Source organism: Electrophorus electricus, chromosome 16 (assembly GCF_041902795.1).
Source record: "Electrophorus electricus isolate QZ-2024a chromosome 16, ASM4190279v1, whole genome shotgun sequence".
Classification (NCBI taxonomy): domain Eukaryota; kingdom Metazoa; phylum Chordata; class Actinopteri; order Gymnotiformes; family Gymnotidae; genus Electrophorus; species Electrophorus electricus.
The window spans coordinates 18,741,454-18,759,199 of record NC_137512.1 but is presented as its reverse complement, the minus strand read 5'-3'; the positions used below and the strand labels follow the sequence as shown (position 1 = coordinate 18,759,199).

The 17,746-nt window shown below is 39.3% G+C and overlaps 4 protein-coding genes across 7 annotated transcripts; 1 reads left to right on the top strand and 3 right to left on the bottom strand.

The window, feature by feature from the left end:
• Window positions 1–69: 69 nt before the first annotated feature.
• Window positions 70–5,321, bottom strand: LOC113585312 (mixed lineage kinase domain-like protein). 3 transcript variants are annotated; one of them, XM_027022727.3, is made up of 11 exons: window positions 5,171–5,321; window positions 3,511–3,963; window positions 3,261–3,377; window positions 2,910–3,087; window positions 2,537–2,637; window positions 2,122–2,257; window positions 1,854–1,938; window positions 1,415–1,554; window positions 1,285–1,334; window positions 955–1,095; window positions 70–607 (listed from the first exon to the last, which is right to left on the bottom strand). In XM_027022727.3, exons 2-11 carry the CDS (start codon window positions 3,956–3,958, stop codon window positions 558–560), a joined length of 1,446 nt encoding a protein of 481 aa, XP_026878528.2. In that variant the 5' UTR covers window positions 3,959–3,963; window positions 5,171–5,321; the 3' UTR covers window positions 70–557. The 3 variants fall into 3 exon arrangements, with proteins under 3 accessions (XP_026878528.2, XP_081555468.1, XP_026878530.2); XM_081699342.1 differs by having other exon boundaries at window positions 70–381; XM_027022729.3 differs by having other exon boundaries at window positions 3,511–3,960; window positions 5,171–5,263.
• A 398-nt stretch (window positions 5,322–5,719) lies between these two features.
• LOC113585322 (transmembrane emp24 domain-containing protein 6-like) lies at window positions 5,720–9,643 on the bottom strand. Its single transcript, XM_027022741.3, has 5 exons — window positions 9,382–9,643; window positions 8,708–8,834; window positions 8,249–8,313; window positions 6,497–8,079; window positions 5,720–6,392 (listed from the first exon to the last, which is right to left on the bottom strand). The coding sequence occupies exons 1-4, from the start codon at window positions 9,595–9,597 to the stop codon at window positions 7,858–7,860; spliced, it is 630 nt and encodes a 209-aa protein (XP_026878542.1). The 5' UTR covers window positions 9,598–9,643; the 3' UTR covers window positions 5,720–6,392; window positions 6,497–7,857.
• Window positions 9,644–10,024: 381 nt separating this feature from the next.
• Window positions 10,025–11,748, bottom strand: tmed6 (transmembrane p24 trafficking protein 6). Its single transcript, XM_027022697.3, has 4 exons — window positions 11,539–11,748; window positions 10,935–11,061; window positions 10,538–10,704; window positions 10,025–10,375 (listed from the first exon to the last, which is right to left on the bottom strand). Exons 1-4 carry the CDS (start codon window positions 11,746–11,748, stop codon window positions 10,142–10,144), a joined length of 738 nt encoding a protein of 245 aa, XP_026878498.2. The 3' UTR covers window positions 10,025–10,141.
• A 3,672-nt stretch (window positions 11,749–15,420) lies between these two features.
• Window positions 15,421–17,593, top strand: nudt7 (nudix (nucleoside diphosphate linked moiety X)-type motif 7). Of its 2 annotated transcripts, none has more exons than XM_027022731.3 (3): window positions 15,421–15,642; window positions 16,121–16,249; window positions 16,575–17,593. In XM_027022731.3, exons 1-3 carry the CDS (start codon window positions 15,487–15,489, stop codon window positions 16,923–16,925), a joined length of 636 nt encoding a protein of 211 aa, XP_026878532.1. In that variant the 5' UTR covers window positions 15,421–15,486; the 3' UTR covers window positions 16,926–17,593. The 2 variants fall into 2 exon arrangements, with proteins under 2 accessions (XP_026878532.1, XP_026878531.1); XM_027022730.3 differs by having other exon boundaries at window positions 15,422–15,642; window positions 16,121–16,279.
• The last annotated feature ends 153 nt before the right edge of the window (window positions 17,594–17,746 follow it).

The window sequence follows — 17,746 nt, the reverse complement described above, 5'->3', positions numbered from 1 at the left end:
CTAAAATTGGGCCATTTACCACTCCTTGTTAAAAGAGAACGGTGCACCATGAATATTACACTTCACAAACACAAAGATATTGTAACTTTAATGCGAAATGTTTTGGGGCACACAATTGAATTTGAATTCAAGTACATTTAAACAAAGATGTATGGCTGGCCAAACAAATCGGGGGGAAAAAAATAAGGCAACAAACGTCTTTACATTTAAGTAGGGTTACAGCTTTCTTGTCCTAAAAAGTGCATGGTTCACCATTTGTTTATAGAAATGCGCCTCTATAAGAGATAAAAATTGCATAAAGAATTTCTTGCAGGAAATTGCTATTGACTTACATATTTCAGTTCATATTGGGCTTAACTGGTGTCCAGTAAACCATACCTCCTGAGGTACAAAGACAAAATTACAGTGAAACAAAAATGAGGGCTCAGTGAATAAAAGATTGAACATCAAACAAAGATGTCCTCAGTAAAGTTCTGTGTCATGAGCTTGAATACATGTAGACAATCTGATTAGCTTCAGCCTGTGTGGCTGAGCAGAGAGTAAATGGTGTCTTGGCTTTATTCGTCTTCATACTGCTCAGCCAGTTTACGTAGCTTGTCCACCAAGACTGCGCAAAGAAAACGCACAGCTGTTTGTTGAAGGCAAACTTCATAAGGAACAAATGTGGTTACACTTCTGCTCAGTTCAGGTGCCATTTTCTATTAGCATGTAATTTCTTAAAATAAGAATGATGATCCAAGATCTGTTTTCCCCTCTCTCTCTCTCTCTCTCTCTCTCTCACACACACACACACACACACACACACACACACACACACGTACCCATGGCAACTACCTGCACTTTACTACATACTTCCTTTTCTTTATCACCATGCTGATGTCACTACATCACTGACGTTACCTTGCAGCAAACACTAGAACTCAGGTGAAAGTTTGTGCCAGTGATGCACTGTACCTCCAGCGTTAGGCCTGTAGAATGGATCGTATGAGCGGCAAGCATTTATCAGCTCTCTGAGGTGATCAGGACAGTCATTCGGGAGTGGCTCCATCATTTTCTTTTGACACACCTTCTCGTGGATACTCTGGGTGGAGCAATCTGGATGCAGAACATGGTGAATAGGAGACGCTGAAAGTACTGAAGTTAAATTTAAATGACACATTGTCATGTTCATTAATATTTATGTATATCCAGGAAACCATAAAAAAAAAAGACAAAGAATTTTGATACTTAGGAATTTTCATAAATGGTGAACAAAAGATGAACAATGTTGTCTGTGCTACATGCCTTTAAAAGGGACCAACTGTGTTGCAATCTCCCACAGGACAATGCCAAAACTGGAAAGAAAGTATACAAATCACTACTCTAAACAATTACTGCACTGTTTCCTCAGTTGCCATGGAGACAGTTTCCTGACCTGTAGATTTCACAGGCCTTGTCATAGGGATGATTGACGTTTTGGAGCTGTTGTGGAGAAACGTAAATGGATGAACTGCTGTTCTTATTCGTGTTCCTCTTCAGGGATGTTTCTGTTTTGGCCAGCTCAAAACCTCCCAGCTTCAAAGACATACACATACCCACCCATAAACACACACACAAAGCCATGTTTAGGAAGTGTCCCTAATACTCACGAACCAGATTATAATAAATAACTGTGAGGATATTGTACGAAATCATCTTATTAAAACACAGAGTCTTGATCATCTAAATGAACTTTTCCAGTACACATCCTTCTCAGGGTTGAATTCAAACAAGATGCAAAAGATGATGATGATGATTTCCCTTGAATCATTAAAGCTGACAATGTGAACGCAGTCACGATATAACAGGGAAAATAACCCACTGGAGAAAGATACCTTCACTCTGTAACCAGCTGCCACTAGAAACTTGCTGCTGGTGATGCACCCATGCACCTTAAACTTCTCCTCTGACTGGTGCAGCCTGCAGTGGGAGAAGGCAGTATAAGTATCTCTGTATGGATTAGTGCCATAAGGTCTGTTGCAAGGGCAGGAATAAAACTGGTTCCTTTGACCCCAGCGCTCAGGCAGGCCCTAACTGAAGAGGTTGCCCTAAAAGGAGAATAGGGCCAAGAAGCTGTGATCAGCAGCAGAAGCAAGTCTGGACCTGTAAAGGCCTTGGGCTGCATCCAGACACATTCCCATCTTTCTGTACCAGGGCAGCTTTCTGGTGCTGTCAAGCACCTGCCTCAGGCTGCCCTTCTCACAGTACTCCATTACTATCAGATAGTTTGGGGTTAGTCCTGCAACATATACGCAAAAGGACAAAAAAAAGAGATAATGGGTGGGTTGTTAAAATGGCAAGCAAAAGACAAGCTTGTTTTGGTATCATATTAATGCTCATGTGAAAGATCATGCTGTCTAACAAGAGCTGTACAAAAAAACTTGACAAGAGTCATCCATGCTGGAGCAACTAATGGTAGTAAAGCAAAACATACAGAATGAACTTTTTTTTTAATTTTTAATTTTTTTTAAACGAACTAAAGTTAAATGGGTAGGAGGACTTTCCGGTAGTAACATACCATTTTCATTCTGGACGCAGATCCCAAACATTCTCAGGATGTGAGGCGATTCAAATCGCTTCATAGTCTCCACCTCCTTATTAAAAATGCTCCTTATTTGGCTGGGCAGAGTGAAGGAATTCAGTCAGACCATGGCAGGACCACTGCAAGCTACTCCGTGTTGGAAGCACTTTTACGGCATAAGCAGGTGTGCATTTTATCCAGAGTGACTTACAAAAGTGCTTTGCCAATTACTCATAGAATGAGGCCCTTATACGAGTAAAGGTAAGTGCAATTTTGGTTAAATCATGAAAATAACAGACTTCAAGGGAAATACTGATAAAGAGTGTATGTGTGTGGAGAAAAAGCATATACACTGGGACTAATCGCCTACCTTGGGCTGGTGTTCACTGGATATGTATATCTCTTGATGGCCACAGTGAACTTGTTGTACTCTCCTTTGAATACCTCAGAATTACAAGACTTCATGATTAGCTTGATAGGAACATCATAGGTCAGCTCCCCAGGTCCGATCTCTCTAATGTCCAGCAGAGGGATGTTGGGTTTTCTCACTGTCACACATTCACATCCTACATTCAAAAAGGCACTCACTTATTTTATTTAAGACATTTAGCATACCGGTTTGCCCAGTGAACCAACAACACTTGACAACCACATTATCATGAACCAAACTAAAGGTGACATCCAAAGCAAATATTGTGTTTCATTTCACTTTTACACTTACAAGATTCCAGGATGCATTTGATGTCCTTAACATCTTTGTTAGTTTGGTTGACTGTATCGTAAACAGCATTCACACTCTCTTTGGTCCCTTGTGTCTCCTTTGCCAATGTCTGGAGTGCTAAGCATTAAACACCACAACATTTACCCGTTCAGAAACTGTACACTACTTACTTCATAAACTGAGAAAGAGCATTTTGAGTAATATTTATTTTGGATCGTATGTAGCAGTTCCATGGCCTGTAGAGACTCACAAGTTTGGAGTTCCTCATAGTCGGATGTCCTATCCTTGACATCCTCCTTCTTCCTTTTTGCGTTGTCAAAGACTTTCTCTATTACCTCCCTCTGCTCTACCTGCAAAGCCAGCGAGAGCAGCTGCGCAGCGTCGTTTAGACGCTCGTTAAGAGTCTCAAACTCATCGCCCAGGTTGTGCGCTTTAACAATGCGTCTCAGGTAAGTGGACGAGGTGTATTTGCAGACCACCTTCTCTGCCACCTCCAGGGTGAGTTTGAGCTCCTGCAGGCCCCTCTGCACCAGCTCTGGCTGCCTGCCCAGACCGTGGCACTGAACAGCTCTGACCACGTCAGCCAGCGAAGCCACACGCTTGGCCAGCCGCCTACAACGCTGTTTGTTGGCTTTTACCTCCTCACATAGGGCGTATAGCTTCTCTGCTATTCCCAGGATTGGGTCTATGATGTCCATGGCTGCTGCAGCAAATAAAACCCATCCACAAAGATGAGTCAGGTACAATTCAGCAAAATATGTCTCAAGCGAGAAATGTCAGCAATCCCAATGATTTCTAAAAACGTAGCTTTAAAACAACTATACACTGAAACATAATTAACATTTTTTTTGTGACAATGTATTGATGACCTCACAAACGTTTTCTCCAAAGCTTTTAGCAAAACACAAAATATTTATTTTTATTATTCATTTATGCTGCTATTTGCATCATTGCTGCAAGCACTGTTTTTTTGGGGGGAAACAGTTGAGGCTTTTTTTTAAGCATTGATTTTCACATATGCCTCACTGTTTTGAGTCAATGTATTCTGAAAGCTTTTTGTTTTTGTTAGCATTCAATGCACAAAGATAAACAAGAAACTCTTGATTAATGTTTTGCACTCCATTAGGGAACATTTAGTTGTGCTGGCCTTTAAAAAGGCTTCAACAATTTCAAATAATACAAATAAAATGAATCATTTTAGAGCATTTATTTTTAGGCCACTAACTAATGAGTCATTCATTCAGTTATATATTTTAGGAGGACGTTAACACAATCCCTCTTAAACCCCCCTGGCCTGAAGTTTTTACTTTATTCAGTTCCTGATATTTTGTTTAACCCTTTTTATTCCATCTGTGTGACTTGATGAATGTTGCTTCTTGAACTGGCACAAGACACAAACCGTATGCCTTTTAAAAATGTTTTGAAAAAGTTGTTGAAAATCTAAGTTTTAATCTTGGTCAAGACAGAATGACAGCTGTAACAGCAAAAGAACTAAATGCTCGGTATAGAAAGAATTAATTACACCCGTTTGACTAGATCCTAACTCCACTTTTGACATCAGACAAAAGTTACGAATGTTTAACAGTATACTCCATTCTGTGTAGCTTCACCACATAAAATACTTGCCCATCACAAATATATACAATTGTCTCTTCTAAACAAAACGACATTAACAAAGATAAGCCTGAAAGTCGTTAAACTTCTTTGGAATTTGCTTTGCTTCTCGTTCTTACTCAATACACTTAGGAAAAACGAGTCCGAGCAAGTCAACAGATCTCAAACCACCAAACATTCACCAACGACAGCGAATTCTAATATCTGTGCAATATATGTGCTTACAGATCAAATATGAGCACCAACACATGCCATTCAATTTGTAAAATAAAAACAAGTAGCTGTGAGATACTTACCGTGAACCAGTCTAAACCAATTCTAGTCTTAGCAAAAGAATTCACACCCTTGGCTCAATAGCGGAACTTAAGAACCACTTTAATGTTTTCTGAGGTCACATGCTCCTCCTCTTCTCGAAATAACTCACCTAATGCTAACCATACACTAGAAAACTCGGAATACTCTTAAAAGCCATTTAAAAGACCAGAGTCTGACAACCTCTCACATCTAAAGACGATGTGTCATTAGAGTTCTTAGTCACATAGTATTATTTTGCAAGAACTCGGGATCTTGCAGGGTCTCCATTTGCAAAACTGCAACTAGATTCCTTTTGAGATTATTTCCCATCTTATTCCTGTTGGAAATTTGCATGACGAGAAACTGTTTAACAATGGAGTAAAAACAGAAGCAGCTTTTGGCCACATCTGCCCTTGTGTGTGCAGTGGCTTTTTCTGGTGTGAAAACAGGCATACACACACAAAAAAAGAGACCAGAATCGCAGTTTCTGAGGCCTGCCTGTAGTCCTCTCCATGTTTCATCTACCTGCCAGAGATGTTTCTTTTTTTTCCATTTTTAAATTGACTTTATTAAGAAAATTCAATTCAATACAAACACTCCATCACAAAAAACTCACAAACAATATCCACCGGAAGACCCAGACTACCTTCACTCTATACATTAACAATTAACAATACAATTTACATCTGTAAATTAGGTATACATCATCCATTTATATGTCCAAAAGAGTCCAGGGAAATTTCTTTTTTCCTCTCATATCAATCGTCTTCAATCTTTTTGACTCACACACGATCTGTTTAAACACTGTTTCTGCAGGTATTATACATTGCTCAATAATCATCTCACATCGTGTTTTCCAAATCTTCCAATTTATCACACAATCAATCATCCAACAAAACTCCTTCACATTCTCAGTCAAATTCTCATTCTGTAGCCTACCATCTTTGCTGCTTCCTGATTGGTGTTCCAACACCCCCTCCCGGATATGACCGACATTAGAACACACTGCTAGAAAGTACTTGTATATGCAGAATTACATGGAAATATTACACAAGAAGGCTAGTAAGTATAGGGAAAGATGTAACTAACACCAGTTAGCAACAACAGTTCTTGTTTCAGTTGATGGTTTATGGATTTAGGATTTACACATGATGCCCATCGTTAGAATGACAAGAAAATGTTTAAATACAATCAATTATCCGCCAAAGGGTTTCTTCTTGCTTGCTGCAAATGACAGTAACAGAATTAGGGATAATTTTTTCAAATATTTATAAACAAACAGTCCGGCGGCTACATGCACTGAAAGAGAAGAATTTATAGGATTTCACCATTTGAAGTTGGTTGAGTTTGATTCACGTCTCTTAATCAACTTGATAGAGACGGCCTTCTGTCGAGAACAGTGATGTGTCGATCAAACCCAGAGACTAATTAATAAACTATCTCGTCCTACAACAAATGAAAATACAAAACGAACACGAGAAAATCTTTAACAAGTTGTAACGTACAATTGCGTATGTTAGCATAGCAACGCTTCCTCATTTTTTTAGTACAAAACGAAGTCGCCAAACCCGTACTATCAAGATCAGTATACTGGTATATCAGTACCAGTGTGTAGGACGCAACTGGAACGCAACCGTAATAATAGATATTAGCTATAAGCGTGCAAATAAGCGACAGTGAATTGGATTTGTGGCTTCCCTATATCATTTATTTTACTTTCTCGTAAACTTCAGTAATTACGTTAACACAATTTGAAGCGATTTGCAAACATGTCGAATGGCAGAAAAGAAACTTATGGAGTGATAGAAAGCACATCCTCTATAAGCCGTGCAGCAGCAATAATCGTCCTGCACAACCTGCCCCCGGAAAACAGTTCCATTCACTTCCGTTCACATCTATATTTGTGCATATGTAGCTGGTGTCAATAAATCCGTTTGCCTTATATTTCAGTCTTTGCTGTAGAAAAGGCTGAACTGATTTATTGACACCAGCTACATATGCACAAATATAGATTTTTTTTTTTTTACAGGACCTAAGAGTTTCAAGATACTAATTCAGATAAATACTGAAATGAATAAAATGTGGTTTTACTTCAGCAAATATGTTGCTTTGTATATGGCATTTTGTATATGGCCATAAATAAGAGAAGGTTGATTACAAACAATTTGTTTTTACTAAAGAGGTAATTACACATTATTCCAAAAAATATATGTTCAAAATGTAATAGATTAATTTGAAGTTGACTTTTTTCATATAAAGTTGTTCAACCCTGTCCACGCTGTCTAGGTGTACAGTACTGACACTCCCTGAAGAGATTAATTATGGCCTCATTGTTTGACTACAAACTGTAGAAGAAGTCCATTAATTTAAAAATGTTAAGAGTAGCTCTTTACTGGAGAGAATATGTGTAGTAATCTGAATGAGACTTAGTTTTCTTTGTTGGTTAGAAGGATTTTTTTAAATAGCCATGTAGCTTTCCACAGAACTTTATAATTGGTGCACTGTAAAAATAATTCTGTAAATGTACAATACCTAGTTGGCAGCAAAGTTTCCAAGTAGTTAGTGTACTTGTTTAAAATGCAAAATTGTTAACTTCAGTGAAGTCTGCATATTGCCAGAGAGGGAAATAACTTGAAGAGCAAAAAGGAAAAAAGGAAATGAGTTGTAATGTATCAGCTTTTGGGTTGCCTCAGCAGCGGGAACGGTTGCTCTGTGTGCAGAAGAACTTCTTAAGGAAGAAGAACTGAATGTATCCTGTTAGGATGATGACGAGGCTCTGAAGAGCAGACCAGGTGTTCACGTAGCTAGACTTGGACTGAAGTAGGTAGAGGTCGGTCCCTCTGTGCATACGTTCTATGTTATAGAAGTGCCACATCTGCTGGATTTGAATCCGTATCTTCCTTGAAATGCCCTGGGGAATGAATAAGTTATAAATATTAGACCAGGGGTAACCTATAAAGTATATGACTGGAATATACTGATTACATATTATGTAATATTATATTATGATTACAATGTAAAACAAGCACTATAACATAAAATAGGTTCCTGTAAGCTTAAAAGAATGATTTCCTCTATACCTCAATGTTGGAAAAAGTGCTGTTTAAAATCACTTCTTCCATGCCATTCTCTCTCTGGGCCTCAGCTGACTCCTCATAGAACACCCCAAAATTCAGAAAGACTCGCATATCACCAAAACGATTGCGAGTGTTGGCAAAACACATCTGATAAAAACCTGTTTTTTTTTTGTTTTGTTTTTACAAAATGTGAGAAAGAAAATAATACAAACATGTACAATATAGATACATTTCTTATGGATTTTTTTTTTCATTCTTTTCCATTATATTATTCTCTTACAGTAGTAAAATTACTCATTCTGGTCCAGACTGATCAGATGTTTAAAAAAGATAATCTAGGATAAATCTAGTGTTCTCTGTTTTCCCTTTCAGCTGGAGAAGGGCTGATATGAGGGTACTCTTGCCCTAATTCTAGCTCAAACATTGTCTATCGTCATGTGTTGTCTGATAGATTTACTGTACCTGACTCCTTTGCTCTGAAGCTCATCTGGCCTTTAGTATCATCAGTGTAGGATAAAAGAAGGCCCTTAGGGGACAGAATGGAGACTGCAGTATGTCTGTGTGCCATCATCCCAGACACCCATTGAACCTGGACATGAGACAATACCATTGCAAATATAACTACCATTTTAAGCATCAAACCAGTTGTTATACCTATTGGTACTATGTAATGTGCAAATAATTTCTTTTGCCAGTTTCCTTACACACTTACACACACACACACACACACACACACACACACGATGACTTTTAAGTAAATATACAACATTCTCTGTGTTGTTGGACATTTATCAATGCTTATCAATGTGTATATTGTTATTAAACATGTGTTTAAAAATGTTTGTATAAGGTTTATATTTTGCTTAAAAATAATTAAAAATAATAAAATCACTGTTGTCTCTTCCCAGGAATGCAAGGTAAAGGATCAGATAAGTGAAAGGTACAATAGCGTTGATAAGCAAATAGAGAACCAAGGTCAGTGCACATATTGTGATTCAGTTATTACAATACCTCAGTTCCTTTGAAACCTGCATGATTTGCATCTGAATCACAACACCATACATTAAATAGGAGACAATGACAGCTCATACACAAAAAGCAAGACAAATTTAATTTCTGAATTTAGTCAAACTTACCATGTAGGTCAGGTAAAAGCGACCAGTCTGCTGAGCAAAATGCCAGTAGCACTGTGACTCTGTGCCCGACAACACGATGGCAAAATCATAGTGGTCTGCCCCCTGAAACAGGTCGTGGCCTCTGTGATCTGCATCTGGTCTGCCCTCCTGACCCTCACTCCACTGTCCAAAATGGAGGAAGATGAGGAGGACTAAGGTGCATGCAATGCAGTGCATGTTTCATACTACATGCGCACACACACACACATAGCATTTTCAAGGACAGGTGGAGCGGTGTTACTCCTATGGGCAGATTGTTGCGGTACATGAGGACCTTGGAAATGATTAACTTAATCTTAATACTGACCATCCCATTGGGACCTGGGAAATGATTAACCTAATCTTAATACTGACCATCTCATTACTCACCTGTCTAATATGCCACAGAAAGCTTTATAAAAGCCATTAGCTTTAGTTTATGGCATTAGCATTAGGTTATGGTTAATGTTATCCATCTTTCTGTGTATTCACTATATACTTGCTATTATACAGCTTGAAAAAAAATTATTTGGTAAGATGTAACAAGGAATTAATTGGTCATATTTATAGCACAGAAAATCCAAACATTTAGATATCATCTGTGATCTTTATTCATCAGGCTTATCTGTGTATGACCAGGAAGAAGAAGGGACAATCAGAAGGTAATTTAAAGTCCATCACACAAAGCTGGTCCTTCATGTCCTGAGAAAAAGTAGATCCCCTTCAGAGGTAAAGGGGCAGATCAGCAGCGGGGTTTCTCTGTCTCGGTGGTGGGCTTGATGTCGAAAAGCCTCTTGAGGAAGAAGAGCTGCAGGTATCCAGCCATGATAATGACAAAGCCCTGGACGGCTGACCATGTGCTGACATAGCTGGAGTTGGACTGCAGCAGGAAGTAATCAGTCCCTCTCCTCATTCGCTCAATGTTATAATAACGCCACATATGGAACATGAAGGTCTGCAACCGGTTGGAGCTTTCCTATAAAAGTTTTCAAAAAAGTATACAAAGAGGTTTTCTAGTTATTTAAAATGGTTACATTTCTCTTCTTGGCCAGAATTGGGAAGGAATACAAAAAGTAATGGAAAGATCCTTTTTAAAAATTATGACAAAATGCGTTTGTGAATTTCAGCTCAGACTTACCTCCATGGTGGAGATTGTTTTATTTAAGTGTTCCCTTTCCTCTTCTTTCTTGATTTCCTCTTCCTTCTTGAAATCTTTCAAACCCTCATAGTACACACCAAAGTTGAGGAAGATCTGCATACTGCCAAAGTGATTGTGGAAATTGCTAAAGCACATCTGATAAAACCCTGTGGCAAAACATTCCCACACAATGAACACTTACTGCAAGGAACTGTAGAAGGACTACTAAGATCCATATTTAAAAAGATAACAGACTGTAAATATGTATATTTAAACAGATGTTAGTTCAAATAGGTTAGTTTCAAATAAACAAAAAATGTTGAGATTGCAAACTGGATAGCTGAACTTAGGCTCAAAGCGAAATGCCTGCTCTGACTCATCTGAGACTCTCACTCACCAGTCTCTCCAGCAATGAAGGCAATCTCGCCTTTGGCATCATCCACTGAGCTCATGATAAGACCACTTGGAGCATTGACAATGACTGACAGGTGCTTGTCATTGGCCAATCCAGTGACCCACTGAACCTGAACAGACAGTTAAGATGCTTTTTGCTGACATCACATCAGGTTCAGTTCATTAAGCAACAAACAAAATGATTCATTACATATATGTGTGGGTATATAATTTTTACAGATAACAATTACTATTGCTAGAGTGAATGAAAACGATTCTGCTGTGAGAAACAATAAGCCAAAAAGCTTTCCCCCTCTCCTTCCCACACTGAATGGACATATGGTGACCCCAACAGTTTGTTGTTATAGGTTATTCTAGTCTGTCTTAGGTTAAATGCAATACATTTCACATTCCACAAAAGAAAACTGGTTGTGTAACAACTACTGAATACTCAGTGCGCTGTTTCACAGCTATTCTTTCATAAAAACCTCACTCTCGGCCGCCTAAGCACAGTTATAGCGCCAGTCACAGGAAGAAAATCAAGAACACAGAACACACAAAATACAACATCTAGTCAAACAAACCAGCTCCACTCCTCACCATATTACCATAAAGTTGAGGTAGAAGCGCTCGCCCTGGTGAGCAAAATGCCAGAAGCAGTCAAGCCCTGTTGCAGGCAGGACAATGGCGAAGTCATATTGGTCTGCTCCCCAGAAGAGCTCCTGATCTGACACGTCTGGCCGCAGGTCCTTCACCGCTCCCCCGCTGCTCCAGGCAATGGTCAGAAGGAGGAGAACACGGCGATCCCTCTTCAACATTACAAAACTAATGAGAGAAGGGGGATGATGACGAGTTTGTTTCAACTACAAAACTGGAACTTTTGAGGAGCCAGAGTCTCGCAGTAAAAGGTTAGCAGATGATTAACTCTGATTCTGATATGTGTCTACAGCCTCTATGAGTGGGGAAATTCATGTCAGGAAACAGGTGTTACTGGCATCTCCCCCAAAGTATACTTTAGAATAGGCTGATTGTAACGTGTGGTGGCCCGAGTGCCACAGGGCGCGAGGCAGGACGTACAGGGACGAACATTTATTAACATAAACGATAGCAGCACTCACACGTATTACAAACGATGAACATGAAACGATACACAAGGATACATCTAACAAATATGTTACATTCAGACATTACATCTACAATGAGCAACCACGCCACACACCCTGACGTGAGTTTAAATACACAGACAAAACGAGGTGCAGGTGTGTGCAGGCGTGGTTACAAACGAATTGGCTTAATTCATGTGCACTTCTGGGAGACATACAGAAACAAATTTTCTTGACACCTTAAAGAGGATCCAAACTCACTGTACACTCATGTGTAGATTTATACTTTTTTTTCCGTTCAGGCGGACACATCCTGTGGTTAAGGGAATAAAATGCCACATGCACAATATACAATCTGCAGGCCATTTCCCATGTAATTAACAGCAATACTTTTAATAAATAAAACTATATTGCACTTTTCATAGTGGCAATTCAAAGTGCTTCACATAAAAGAGGTGTTGCTTAAATAAAATGTTTGATTTACACTGAAAAGATAACTACAACTGATTTATACAGATAGAGATTCAAATAAACTACAAATGTTAAACACAGAGATCTAAGTAAAACTAAAAGACGTGTTAAAAATGAAAATGGTAAACATAGATGTACCAATACTATAAATTCAGGGGCCATATGTGTAGGCGAATTTATTAGTTTGTCAGCCATGGCAAGAAGTATTCTGCTATTATTAATATGGTTGACAATACTGGAGAAAAATTATTGTCTAACTTTGCATATTGCTGTTTGTAATCATGCAGCCCATCTTTGAAGATGTCTTTGTGAGACAGATGTTTTGTTTTATGCCAACTGTGTTCAGCTTTCCTGCATTCTCTCTTTAACTTCTGCAGTCTCCTCTATAACACTACAAATTTTTGAGTTGAAGCTATCCAGCAGAGCATCAACTGACTCAGATTGCTTGCATGGCATCATGCACATTTTGCTCATGAAAAGTGTGGCTGTGCTACCATTCATAGTACTAAACCTACAGCCAGGGGTAGCTCAGCAGTTAAGGTACTGGTCTAGTAATCAGAAGGTTACTGGTTTAAGCCTCACTGTTGTCATGGAACCCCTGAGCAAAGCCTTAACCATCACTTGCTCATATTGTACTTAATCACAATTTTAAGTTACTTGGGATAAAAGTGTCTGTTATATGTGTATAAACCTCTTAATACAGATGCTTCTGGTTTTGAGTTCGAGAGACATTTATAAAGTTGATGTTTGGTGGAGCTGATGTATACTGCAGACTGGATACTTTGACATGCACTTGTTCTTTTTGTTTCTGATAAACACTGGAATGGGAGAGATTACGGACATGCTGGACCAAGCTTCTTTTGAAAACATGTACTGCTGACATCACTGTGGCAGCAGGAACCCGAAGAATTTCAGTGTGGCACACTACTTGAAAGTGATGTTTCTTTTTCCATTAAAGCGGTCGATGGTGGGAGGAGCACTTGCTGATGATTGGGGTAGAGAGCAAAGCTGCCTTTCCAGTGATAGAGGAGCCCATCTCCATCTGTGAGATGCTACAGGTAGTGGGGGAGCTTGATGCCTCTTGGGGCAGGTCTGAGGAATAGAAGTGGTGATGAGGCAGTAGATAAGGGTGGAAGAGTACCTGAGGGCTGGCAGACAGGGAAAGTAACAGCCTCGTCTCAGCCAATACCAGCTTCTCCAATGTTGCTGCATGTGGTGTGATGGGGAAAGAGATAGAGGATAGTATCGTTGGTGAGATAAAAATCAGGTGATGTAAAGGTGTATATGTACCAATGAGTCTCCAACAGTGGGGGTGGATAAGTTGTGCACTGAGAAAATTGCGATTTCCAGAATCTCAGAACTAACATCATGTATGTCTTTCTGAACCTGCATAAACAAACAAATGGTACATAAGTAAATTATTAAAGCTTACAAAACTTACAGGCACATAAATGAATAAAACTTACTAACATCAACACTGTACTCTGAAGCTTTTTTAAAGGTTTATGGCTGACATTTCTGTTCCCATCAAATTCTTGTAGCTTTTTTGGAGCAGTACATAGGTTTTTATAACCCAAATGACATTTATCGTGATGCATGATGCTCCGAAATGTCCAACAAGCTCTTTCCAGCCCCTGTTCAGATGACCTAAAACCAGTTTTCCTTGCATTACAACCACCTTTAGCTTTGATTACGGCACGCATTCGCTGTGGTATTGTTTCCACAAGCTTCTGCAATGTCACAACATTTATTTCTGTCCAGAGTTGCATTAATCCCCCCCCCCCCAAGAGCTTGTATTGATGATGGGAGATTTGGACCACTGCGCAAAGTCTTTTCCAACACATCCCAAAGATTCTCAATGGGGTTCAGGCCTGGACTCTGTGGTGGCCAATCCATGTGTGAAAATGATCTCATGTTCCTTGAACCACTCTTTCACAATTTAGGCCTGATCAATCCTGGCATTGTCATCTTAGAATATGCCCACGCCATCAGGGAAGAAAAAATCCATTGATGGAATAACCTGGTCGTTCAGTATATTCAGGTAGTCAGCTGACCTCATTCTTTGGGCACATAAGTTGCTGAACCTAGACCTGACCAACTGCAGCAACCCCAGATCATAGCACTGCCCCCACAGGGTTGTACGGTAGGCACTAGACATGATGTGTGCATCACTTCAGCCACCTCTCTTCCTACCCTGATGCGCCCATCACTGTGAAACAGTTGTAAATCTGGACTCATCAGACCACATGACCTTTTTCCATTGCTCCAGAGTCCAATCTTTATGCTCCCTAGCAAATTGAAGCCGTATTTGCCGGTTAGCCTCACTGTGGTTTTCTTAAGGCTACACAGCTGTTTAGTCTCACTCCATTGAGTTCCATTCGCATTGGGTGAAAATGCTCTTACTTTCACTATTAAACATATCCCTGAGTTCTACTGTTCTTTTTCTACGATTTGATTTCACCACACGTTTAAGTGATCGCCAATCACAATCATTCAAGATTTTTTTCAGACCATATTCCTTCCTTGAAGATGATGTTTCCCCAGTGTCCTTCCACTTTTTAATAATGCGTTGGACACTTCTTAACCTGATTTTAGTAGTTTCAGCAATCTCCTTGGAGGTTTTCTCTGCTTGATGCATGCCAATAATTTGACCCTTCTGAAACATCTTTGCCACGACCACAGGATGTGTCTTTTGACATGGTTGTTTAACAAATGAGAAGCTACTCACTGCATCAGTTAGGGTTAAATAACTTGTTGCCAGCTGAAACATAATCACCCATGTAGTAATTATCCAATGGGAGGCTCCTACCTATTTGCTTAGTTAAATACAGGTGGTGACCTTTTTTTTTGCTAAAAGATCAACGAGTCCGACATGCGGGTGCACTCTTAGTAGCGTATATGACCAAAGCGGAAGTGGTTCCCTACGTCATTTACCAGACGTTTTTGAGCGGAGTGGTAGGTTAGCTAAGGTAGTTAGCTGCAATGGACCTTAAGGAAAGAGTAATATCATCATTAAAGAAACACGATGTTGGCGACGAGTTTTCGTATATACGTTCTTTGTCGAAAGCTTCAGTACTCATTCCTATTTTCGTCAGCGAAAGGGAACTGCATGTACTACTGACTGTGCGCTCCACAGAAGTAAGTGAAATTTAGTAAATTCTGGCCGTTGCAGGTTATCGAACACCTTTTTAACTAGTTGTCCTCGGTGTTGTTAGCTAGCTAGCGTTAGATAACTACTATAATTTATTTGCATTATTGATAGACTACTTCTGCAAAAAAGGGACGCCTGTTTAATTTGTAATTCCTAATGTAATGTCGGCAGAACTGTACTTCTTGCTCGTCGTTCTTGTAAGTCTGTTTTTTTTCTTTCTTTCTGTTTTATCGTCCTATTACTTGTGGTAAATAGTTTTGGTAATAAAGTTTTGGATCGCGGATTGCTTAATAGGGGGTTCAGTTATAGTAGCCTGGGTCTGTTACTTAGTTCTCTCAGTCAGCATAACAATCCATAAGAGTAGGTAGAGGAGATTCTTATTTCTGTCTTAACTTTAGTAATATATGTCCAAATCCACAATAACATCTTAGTAATAATAAACTGTTTCTTTTGTACCTTTCTCAGCTCAAACACAATGCAGGAGAGGTGTGTTTTCCTGGGGGCAAAGCTGACCCACAGGATCGAGATGAAATTGAGACTGCCTTGAGGGAGGCACAGGAGGAGATTGGCCTTCCTCCTGATGGAGTAGAAGTGGTTTGTAAACTCTGGCCAGTATTGAATCTGGTACATTACACATTTATTTGCCTCAAATGCACTGAGATGGCTGTTGTAAAACGCACTATATAAATTAAGAGTTGAAAGATTTGACATTTTACTCAGTCTAATATTTTCTCTGTCCAAAGACTCTTGACATGGGCTTATGGAAATGTTTGTTTATTACTGTGAAAATGGAGTATATGATGAGCAGTATATAAGTATAAGGATGCATGCATACATGTGGTTGTAACAGTGCTGATATTGATTGATTGATACTCTTGTCTCCTCTTCTTTTCCATATGTCATTTAATATGCCCCACAGAGGGGCCTTCTGGTGACCCCAGTGGTGGGTTTCATCAGCGAGTCATTCCGAGCATGCCCGAACCCAGCCGAAGTGAGCGAGGTGTTCTGTGTTCCTCTGGAGTTTTTCCTCAAGGATGATAATCACTCATCCTATCCTGTACCCAGCATAGGTAGCTTTACACACAGTTTCATTTTCACTGATCCAATTACTGGTAAGGTGAATCAGATATGGGGACTGACAGCGTTTCTGCTCATAATATTGGCTATGCTATCCCTTGGAAAAGAGCCAGAGTTCAGGATGGGTTTTGACATGGACAAACCAGCTGCTTGTCTTCGTCGCTTCCTAGAACAAAGGCTAAGCAAGTTATGAGTACATAAATACTGCACAATTAGAGTAGATGGTGATTAAAATGTGTATTAATATTGCCTCCTGGTGAAAGATTACTTTCATCAACATCCTAATCAGTAAATACCTAAACAGTGCTATAAGTGCCCCATGGGTTTCTGGACATTACCTAGCTGTACACAGCTGCAGAATCAGATCATACAGCCATGGTGCACTGTCTTGAGTAGTGTTTTTGGTTCTTTTTCTGTTGACTTATGATGTCCGTTACAGTTCTCTCTGGGTCTACAGTGTAATTGCAATAGTACAATTTTGTTGCTAATGTCAGGGTGCACTAATTTTAAATATGTCATGACAAAATATTTAAGAAATCAGAATCTTAACCAAAGCTAGTATCAGGTGCCCCATTTATAAAGAGAACTTAAATGTACAGCAAGCTTTGTACCCAACATACCTAGCAGTTAACCAGTACTACTACCATTTACTATGTAAATATATTTTTTAATTGTTATATAAATCCTCAAGGTTGTCTTGGTCTGAGAAACATAATCTTTTGGTGTGCTACAAATAGTGAGGTTTCATTTATATACTTCCACATATACTGCTGAAATCAGTCTATTGAGCTGGTAAACCTTGGTGCAGAATGGTTTGTGTAATGCACAGTATAAATTAAAACATATTTCAAAACCTGGTAAGATGAATCCTATTTGTGTCATCTTTGGGTAGAGCTGGGTAAAATCTGAACAGAGCTGGAAATGAATCTTTTCTAAACCTTCAGAAATAAAACAGTCCTGCCTAATGACAACTAGGGATTTTCCTGATATTTCCTGACTAAAAATCTTTATTTT

Bases quoted from the DNA above. Each gene is read 5' to 3' on its own strand.
- LOC113585322 (XM_027022741.3), bottom strand. From the start codon at position 9,597: ATGCACTGCATTGCATGCACCTTAGTCCTCCTCATCTTCCTCCATTTT. The intron at 8,314-8,707 runs GTACAGTAAATC...ATGAGGAGTCAG, and splicing joins CTTCAGAGCAAAGGAGTCAG to CTGAGGCCCAGAGAGAGAAT. The intron at 8,080-8,248 runs GTATAGAGGAAA...TTCATTCCCCAG, and splicing joins GCACTTTTTCCAACATTGAG to GGCATTTCAAGGAAGATACG.
- nudt7 (XM_027022730.3), top strand. From the start codon at position 15,487: ATGGACCTTAAGGAAAGAGTAATATCATCATTAAAGAAACACGATGTT. The intron at 15,643-16,120 runs GTAAGTGAAATT...TACCTTTCTCAG, and splicing joins TGACTGTGCGCTCCACAGAA to CTCAAACACAATGCAGGAGA. The intron at 16,280-16,574 runs GTACATTACACA...TATGCCCCACAG, and splicing joins TCTGGCCAGTATTGAATCTG to AGGGGCCTTCTGGTGACCCC.
- LOC113585312 (XM_027022727.3), bottom strand. From the start codon at position 3,958: ATGGACATCATAGACCCAATCCTGGGAATAGCAGAGAAGCTATACGCC. The intron at 3,378-3,510 runs GTGAGTCTCTAC...TTTAATGCTTAG, and splicing joins CTATGAGGAACTCCAAACTT to CACTCCAGACATTGGCAAAG. The intron at 1,096-1,284 runs GCATGTAGCACA...TTCTGCATCCAG, and splicing joins ACAGTTGGTCCCTTTTAAAG to ATTGCTCCACCCAGAGTATC.
- tmed6 (XM_027022697.3), bottom strand. From the start codon at position 11,748: ATGTTGAAGAGGGATCGCCGTGTTCTCCTCCTTCTGACCATTGCCTGG. The intron at 10,705-10,934 runs GTGAGTGAGAGT...GTTTTGCCACAG, and splicing joins CTTCATTGCTGGAGAGACTG to GGTTTTATCAGATGTGCTTT. The intron at 10,376-10,537 runs GTAAGTCTGAGC...AAACTTTTATAG, and splicing joins AAACAATCTCCACCATGGAG to GAAAGCTCCAACCGGTTGCA.